Source organism: Opisthorchis viverrini, assembly GCF_000715545.1.
Source record: "Opisthorchis viverrini unplaced genomic scaffold opera_v5_53, whole genome shotgun sequence".
Classification (NCBI taxonomy): Eukaryota; Metazoa; Platyhelminthes; class Trematoda; order Opisthorchiida; family Opisthorchiidae; genus Opisthorchis; species Opisthorchis viverrini.
The window spans coordinates 1320893-1330155 of NW_008751710.1; the positions used below are offsets into that span (position 1 = coordinate 1320893).

The window sequence follows — 9263 nt, forward strand, 5'->3', positions numbered from 1 at the left end:
GCAACCCTCCACAAGTAGTGTAGAACCTTGAGACACGTCACACGGCGAGATGGCTCAAGTGGTTGTAGCGCGAATTTACCGACCGGAAAGTTCGTGGCTCGAACCCGACCTCTGCCACTTGACTTCACCTGTCTAGGCTCGGGCGACCTGGCAGTATCCCAGCCCTCGTGCTTCCTTCCTGTGGCATGGTAGCTAGGCCCCGAAAGGATGTTACAGCTGAACGATGTTTTTTACACTCGGCAACCGGAACGTCATAAATATCATACCTTGTTCTCAATATTGCCGTTTTTCGACTGACACTTTTCAGTCGAGATTTCGTCTTTTTGGCGAAGTCAGTTTATACCGAAAATTCGAGAAGCACCGCATGGCTGTTTCATCCCTGTTGGGAATACTCAACAGTGCGCGTCTTACCAATTTCTAGGGGATTGGCAGCGGCTGCCTTCCGACCAGTGGTTCAGGTTTACCGTCTGGTGACCAGTGGGTAATCACCGATGGGATTAACTCCCCATATCATCCTCAAATCACGCAGCTCACATCACGTGACGGTGTGTTTAATGGCTGCTGGGGTGATGATTTCCTAAACTGAATGGTCACGTTACTTGTGAATCGTTTTCCTCCGATCTACTCATCGTTTGTCGACTAACAACCGATGTGCCAATGGACCTTCTTGACAAAGTCCTTTTCAGTTTGTCAACTCGGACGAGAAGCAGGCACTTTGGGAATGTGAAATTTCGATCACTTCTGAATGGATTTACTGCTGCGATACTCACCCTAAGAGGTTTTGTTGAAAAAAGCGCACCTTTTCGGTCATCATCATCGACAGCATGACACCAGTGTTCAACACCGATACTTCATTGCCGTACAACAATGATTTATTTGAAAGCCTTACGATAAAGAAAAGAGTAAAGGTGGATGGGGAAGGGACTTAGTGCTAGGTTGCCACAATCATTCCGAGGTGCCTACACCTCCAGACATTCACTCAGGCAATCTGGATAGAAACTGACAACAGGAACGCCACTGACATCGGTTGGCAGCCATATCTTGCAGTGTCTCCAACCAGGATCATGCGGTCATGAGCGAGAAACAAACACTGAATCGAGCAAAGCAATCCACGGCATCAAGTGCTAAAATTGATCACCAAAAAAAGCCGAATTTAAACAGAAAAAGTGAACAGCTAAGTGACCAGTATAACCTGTGTCATCTCCGTGCTTTTGAAAAGTGCTCGTGGGGGAATCATTCAACTTTCTCTGAGAATATGATAGATACAATGGGCTTCCAAAAGTTCACATTAATGAATTATGGTGTAGCCCTTTCGGACAGCGAATTCGCGCTCTAACCACTGAGCTGTCTCGTTCCCACAGGTTATATGGATGTAGAATTTCTTGAAGAAATTTCATACGAGGATACAGTATGGTCTGTTTGCTCTTTTCACATCTCATTCAGAGAAGTTTCACTCAATCTCAGTTAGATGATGGAAAGCCTCTACTCTTATTAGACACAGGAATTCTGACCAGGAATCGACTGTAAGACATTCAGGTTTGCCTGCTAAGCAGTGATAGGAAAATAAATGACTTCCGAATGATTCAATGGCCCGATCAACCAAGAGGAACAGTTAAATTTTAGTGGTTCATCCACAGCAACATCAGTCAACATTGATCAGTTAGTTCAAAGAGAACTGGTCAACAAATTTTACCAACACCTGAAAATGTGTGGGGAAAGTGTGTCTGGGGTCCAATAAAGCTTTGCAAACTTCGCATCGTGTATGTTTCGTGCACGGTAGCTTCACCCTCAGTACAACGATGTTAGCTAATTACCATCTAGGGCTCATTTAATGGACATGCTCATTTTCTCGTCGATCAATCATACATACTGTTATGGATCCAACCGGTCACGCACAGGCACTTGGACTATTTTGGTAAGTTGTCTGTCCTCAGTTGTGGATTGTAGTGGAGCGAATAGGTACAATTGGACTCAAAGCAGTGTAATGTTCTAGTTGTCGATCATTCAGTTCAGCTTTCCGGAACTCAACAGTAGTTCGATCGATGTGTGGCTTCACGTGGTCACTAGTTCTTACCAAAATTCACACTCACAAAATCGTTAGGGAATGAATATTGTCATCGTAAGTGCTACAATTCGCCATTGCGGAGCGTTATGGCCTTGTTGGTCAAACAGCACACGGCTACTGAGTGTCAAGGCAGTGTGTAGTTTGAATATTACGAGTGTAACGGTGATACTACTGATGAGAAGGCACGCGAGTAGTATGTTTTGTTTGTGGAATTTCGCTTTGTCTCTTGAAAACGGGAGATCTGTTGCGGAATTTGTGGAATCCTTTGTAACATCTGCTTGGATTTGAGCGATGAATGATTGCAGTCAATGGATATCCAGGAAAGTTCAAGAAGACGCGTTCAGGAGAACATGAGTGTCCAGTTTTTGTAAATAAGATGCAAATGAGAGTTTTGCTTCCCTGTCCAATGGTCTGTAACCAGTCAGTTGACATTTTCTAATGAATAACTCCGCAGCGAAGGCCTTTTTCCTTTCACAAGTACTCCAAGAGTCCACACAATCTGTATAAACATTTCCAGGGCGTGATGCTGGCATTTTGGACGCATCAGAATTGAACACAAGGGGATACAGTAATGGCTTTGGAGTTATCATCCCTGGGAGACTTAAAGATGGTTTTCTCGACGGCTCAGTTTCTCTGTGGAACGAGAATTAATTGGAACCGCATCATATGTCTTCTGCCGTATAAATAGCGTACTCCACTGGATCAGCGTGTTCCATACCTTTCATTCACATATCCTAGTACGGTACAGTGCTTTCCATCATCCCCTACTCAAACTACCTAACATGATAAACCGCCCATACCATTGACCAACAGTCGCGGTTTTCCTCGACTTTGGGGGAGCTTTGAGGATAGATTGGCTGTTCTGAATATTACTGGCCATAGACTGATACCCTTGATTTTCGTGAACATCCTTTGTGCAGGGTATTTCTAGATTTCTGGTCAGGTTAGGGTACACAACAGACTATCTCAAAGCCTTTTCGCAATCAGTTGAGTTCATCGTCCGTTCTCGCTTTTTTGTCTGTTTTCATGGTCCATGTTATCGTGAATCGCACATTCTAAGGGACTAGAAATTTAGATATCGATATCACATCTGGAGAGAGATTGGTGGACCAGAATTATGCGGAAGACATCGTTTTGTTTGATGATTGTTTCTCCACGCGCAAATCACTTGAACCGGATTATCAGATATAGCGAGATGGCTAGAGCGTGAATTTACTGACCGGAAGGTCCGTTCGAACCCGGCTTTTGCCTTGCAAATTCCTCTGCTTAGACTCGGGTAAGCTGGCAGTGTCCCAGTCCTCGTTCTTCCTTTGGCTGGCATGGCAGCTAGGCGCCGAAAGGCTGCTACAGCTGAACACTTTTTTTTATATCGGAGATGATCCCATCTTTTGTTGTGCCTTTAGCAGCGTCCAGCTGAAAAGTCTTATTTCAAGGTTTTCCATCCCCTGCACTCTTCTGAAACTTGAGAATGAAGAGCTTGAGCTTGTTGACCGGTTCACATATCTTGGTAGCTGCACGTATCGTGAATCTACCGTAGCAGATAAAGTCAATGAGCGGATAATCACGGTGCGAGCAGCACTCGCCTACTCGAGTCATTTTTGTGCATCAGAAAGGACTGCGTATACAGGGCGGCTGTAAAAGCGGTCTCAGGTTATGTTTGCCCCGATCCGGGAAGCAAACCGACCACCGGTGTCTGCGCGAGAGTTAGCTGGACGCATCGACGCAACGAAGTGGTGCGCACTTGGATATTTGGTAACGAGCCGAGCTATTGGTTTAACTAATCAGATTAAGATGGCTGAGACTTGAAGTACGTGGGTTCAGCCATCGTCCTCCTAAAAGAGCGTTTTATGCTGCAAGCGATTGTTGCTTAAAGGTCCGCATGGGACAGGCCAATGCGTGGCGTCACGAGATGAAGGTGTTCGCAATCAAACTAGATACTATGGGATCTGTCTTTCCTGACTGGGGCCCACGTGATCCTCATTGTATGAGTTGGAAACCCTGCAGGGAATAGCACACAACCGATCTCAATGGTGCCCCATGCTGTCGTAGCCCAACCAAAGTTCTATCGTTGTGTTCCGAGCTTACGTCGGATGAGGTTTGCGAGGGACGTTGGGTCAAGCTCACTGGTGGCATCCTATTTTGTCCTGGTGCTGTTTATTTTACTACTGTTCAAAGATGCAAGCATCTTATTCGTGACGTTTTCTTGTAAGGACACCGGACTTCTTCGCACTAGGTCCCTACTCTTCCCTCTTTTTTCCCACTCTATTACGGCTTTTTATGGTCGTATGGCAGTTACATACTGGTCTACATTACTGGTGCATGGCTCTCGCTGGTGATGTGAAAAGTAGCACAATAGGAAGTCGGAAAGTGCAGCGCTTCATCTTGTCTCCAAGCCTTATTGAGTTCAACGGGTAAATCAGTCGTGGACTGTTGCAGAGAGCGGTGCTTTGTGCGTCTTTGAGGATAACTTATCGTACAAGCTAGTTTAAGTCCAAAGCCATTCACCAACGTCGGAGGTTACTGTAGCAGCTGTACTCGTGACGCAAACTTTTCAATGTGATGATCAGCTTATAGATCTAGGTTAGTGGCCAATGGCGTTCCCATTGTCGTATCCCCTCTTCAAGTAAATCAGTTGCGTGGGATCCAGAACTCGTCTCTTTCGTTCCGGTGAGGGTGTGCCGTATAGGGTTGCTGTACGTATTTGTACCCCAAAGGGGGACGATATCGTTTCCGTACCGAGTAGCCGTACAGATGAGAGTGTTGGAAACATGCTTACCACCGCGGTTGTTCGTGCGTACTGAATACGTTAATTCCGATTTTGTGTCTCCTCTCTCAGATCGAGCTTAACTTGTAAAACTCCGTTCATGGACAAGAGAAGTCCAGGCTGGTTACTGTCAAAGGACCTGCGAGCGTGCGCTAATGTCATTGCTGTCGATTTTGCGAGTATCATGCTTGCTAGGTCTGTTTTCTTACATCTTGTCTTGAGTTGGTTGCGCACTACTTCATGGCTGTCGAAACCGGTCAGCTGCATCCATGGCTGATTTGACGATGCGCAAATAAACACTCTGGTAGCTTGATATGTTTGCCGTTATGTGATGACTTTTTTGTGGGTGCCAGCTTACGATCTCTGATTGGTTATGATGTGATGGAAATCCAGGATTAGCTAAGTCTTCTGCAGTTGAAAATCCCGTTTTGAGGCTTCAATAGTTTCACGAACAAATTCATATGCAGTACGATCAACAACAGGTGCTTTTTGGGTAGGGAAATTGTGGACCGAAGCGGGAGTCTTGTTACTTTTTGAGAAGAATATTCCATGTTTCATTGAAGTGTTGGAATTGTCGCTCGCATAGTTGGGTCACGTTTCATGAGATCTCACTAAAGCTGTCTTAGTCTCTTCCTGAAAGCTATTACGTGTTTCGCTTGACGGTGTGACTGCGTCCCGTCTTGTGAAGCTGCAAGTTCTGGGTACATTACACTCTTGGAAATCGCAAATGCGTCGATCACCAGGAGCTTTCATATTTGTCATCGCAGTATCCAATATGACAGTCTTATTCAGACCAATAAGTCTTTTGACATCTTGATCATAACAGACATTTTTTCATCTTGTGTCTATTGTGAGCTCATTTGATAGTTTCGACCGCACACTGTCTTGTTCAATCGATTTTCTCCCCTTTTCGGCATGCCCAATTCGCTTGTCAACTTTCCTTCAACCTTTCAGATTCCCGCAGCATTCGGCCTCTGTTGTTACCTCATTCATGAGGGTTTTTCCCGTGACGCAATTAGAATTCATCTGAGCATTTTTGCCGCGGCATCCCCCTTGGCCGCCCTGTTGACCTATGTCTGCCTTGCTTGGCCCGCTGTTGACCAGGTATGTTCTTCGAGCGCTTTCTTTTACACTTACCCTGTCTTGCCTGAAACACAATATCAGCGAATACTCTATCCTGGTTTGTTTGGGTCTACAATGTCTTGGCAGGCATTCTCTTTCCCCGTGTTATCAGTGTACGATGTAGTATGGTGATTTGTTTTGTCTTCATATCCTTTTAGTCCTTATTTTTGAGAGAAAATCATTATATATTATTTGAACGGCGGGGGCGGAATCTACTTTGGAAATGATCATCACTCATAGTTGGGTGCTCAAGGGTAATGAGGTGTTTTTGAGGCGGCTACTGCACCGCTATTTAAGGTAACTGGTAAGTTTCAAGATCTATCTCGCTGTATTCAGTGATTTTTTCAGTAGCCTCACACTTGAACATCCTGCTCGCGTCACAGACCGAGACAGACAACGCTCATCGATCCTGTCTCCGGTTTCATCATCATCATTATCAGCTGTAAAAATCGCATAATTGTCGTACAGTGGTTGCAGCTGCCACAGTTTCGTTTACGGATGATTCGTCTATATCGCTGTATTCAGTGATTTTTTCAGTAGCCTCACACTTGAACATCCTGCTCGCGTCACAGACCGAGACAGACAACGCTCCATCGATCCTTCTCCGGTTTCATCATCATCATTATCAGCTGTAAAAATCGCATAATTGTCGTACAGTGGTTGCAGCTGCCACAGTTTCGTTTACGGATGATTCGGAAAGGTGGGGTAGGTAGCTCCGCATTGCAGGCGGGAGATGATAAATTAGTGCGTAAATACAGCACTGTAGGTGGACTGTTAAGTGGGAGGATTGGGGATGGAGCTATTCATTGAAGACAATAGTTTGGATGCACGAGCGCCATTGAGGGCGTGACGGGGCAATGTCTAGCAATGTATCTAACCATATTGATATGGCCCGTTTCGGGGTCTCCATCCAAGAAGACGGCAATGACCAGCGCAGCTGAGTTTGCTGGTAATGGCTTTTATACTTCGCTGCTAAGTCACCGTTTGGCCGCCTCTGGCTCTCTTCCACCCTTCACGTGGTTGTGCGAAAACAGCCCTTCGGGGAAGTCGGTCGACTGGCATGCGGAGCACGTCTCCTTTTTGGGCGCAAATGATTCGACACGCCAGATGGCTTCATGTGTTCTTAGTCAACCACGGCTTGTCGAATTGGTCAACCGCCTCTACAAGTCTATTTACAGTGGCAACCATAAAAAAGCAATACTGATAGAACCAGTTGCTTTGAGAATGTACTGACATTCCGGGTGTATCTATCTCACAGAGACTGTAGAAGGTAGATTACTGCAGCTTCTAAATGCTAGACAATGGGTCATGTGATCAACCACACCAACATCTATCTGACGAATCTCAGTGAAGTCGGTGGTAAAACGTTCCAAAATCTGGTAATAAAAACGGATTCCGGTCCTTAAGCCGTTTGATTCTGTTGTCTCGTCTGTGATGGCGCTAGATGTGACAGTATTGTTGCATCGATTTCAGACTTCTACACTCAAGCACTGCGGGGAATACAGCGTTGTGGTTTTCCAGCAATCCACACACACGTAACGTTCGACAAATTATATTGAACATGGAGGTCTATGGAGTCGGTTGATCTGTAAGGTTTAAGCATTTCGACGGCATATATGAGCTCCAGTTAATAAATGTTGATTTGGGCAGTACGTAGTTGGAGATGAATCATGAACTAACTCCTGATGTTTGCCTGACTCTGTAGCATCATCTGACCCCTTCTAAGTTGAGTTACTTCAGCAAACAAAATCGATCGTCACAACCAGGACAGTTACTGGGTCGTCTTATCGATGATGTGTCGGGCATACTAAGTGAGAACACGTGCACCCGTTCAGATGTGAGAATTCAGATGCGTCCAACGCGCGCTGGTGGAATAGTGGTAACACGTTCGCCTCGCATGTCAGGTGTCTGGAGTTCAAACCCCGGCACGGCCATTGGGTATGCACTGCTGATGAGCCCTAACAAGAGCGAAACTCGAGTCCAGTGATTCCCCCCTCCTTTGGTGTGGATTCACATGAATAATTGCGCCAGGACAGGAGGACGGCTGTTCAGAACGAGAGTAATGTGAAACAATAAAAATCGTTCAATGGTAGCACCCTTTTGGTGTCTAACTGTCATGCCACCCGGAGGTTGCACGACGGCTGAGATACTGCCAGGTTGCCCAAGCTTGGACAGGGGTAGTCGAGAGGCAGACGTCGGGTTCAGACCACCGACTTTCCAGTCAATAACTTTGCGTTCTTGGGCAATCTCGCCCCCAGGAAACAAAAAATGCACCTCTCAATATGCTTTCTGTTACCAATCTCCAGATTACTGTTTGGACTTTCCTCATCAGAGCCTTTTCTAGAGGCGGCAAAATGAAAGCGTGATGTTCATCTTTCTAGGTTTCGTAGGCTTTTTACGAGGACATGGTTAGACCATCATACTGGCAAACGAACGGCACTTCTAAATTGCTTTGGCCGAGGTGACATCGTATCTCAGAACAGAAGAAGGATTGCTCGAGTGAGGATGTGAATCCTACAAGTCTGTCAACCACCTTTGACTAATCAACTATCATCCAGTTTAGGCTCCAGACGTCCATAGGCTGAGTGTGTAATCTTGACAGGCGAATTTGTCAATCGACACTTACTGGGTCCTCTCGCCCAAGGTGTCGAACAAAGCAAACATTTTGGTCAATAATGTCTGGATGTGGGTGTGTCTAGCTCTCCCTCGATGTCCGTCCGGGGTTTGAACCCCAACACGACCAAGAATATGCACTGCTAGTGAGCTCAAAATAGGAATGAAACTCGACTCCGATGCCCTCCCCTCTTTGTTGTGAACTCACCAAAATAGTTGCGCCAGGTCAGGAGGGGGACTGTCCAAACGAGAGTGATGTGAATATATTGGTTCCCTGGTTCCATCCCCGACAAAACATTGCGAAAAATCATCCGTACGACGTGGGAATGGAATAGAAACCATTAGGTTGGTGATGCGCGGTCGAATCTTGCGAGTACAGTGTGTGATTGCATTTCATTCCGGTGATAGGTTTCGACAAATAATAGCTTCTTGTCCGTCGATTTGAAGTTTGTATCAAGGCGGGGGGGAGGGGGGTTGGGTTGGCGGTTACACAGCACAACCTGTTTCCAATTTAGCCAGATGCATTTTCATTATGGAAGAAATCTCTTGCTTTCCATAGTATTTGGCATTAACTGTTTCGATCTAAGTTAGCCAAAATTATCACTCTTGTATTGGAGTTTGACAAAGATTCAGGTGGGTGTCCTTGGACTCACATGTGGAGATGAGGCCCAAGGCTCGTACGACAACTCCTGATAAATA

At 45.8% G+C, this 9263-nt stretch overlaps 1 protein-coding gene across 1 annotated transcript in view; it reads left to right on the top strand.

The window, feature by feature from the left end:
• Positions 1-9263, top strand: part of T265_03683 (hypothetical protein) — a gene marked incomplete at both ends in the record, with an annotated part of 21960 nt that overhangs the window by 11754 nt on the left and 943 nt on the right. Inside the window, one exon of the mRNA XM_009168225.1 lies at positions 5784-5933. Within this exon, the coding sequence (XP_009166489.1) occupies positions 5784-5933 (150 nt within the window). The remainder of the gene's footprint in view (positions 1-5783; positions 5934-9263) is intronic.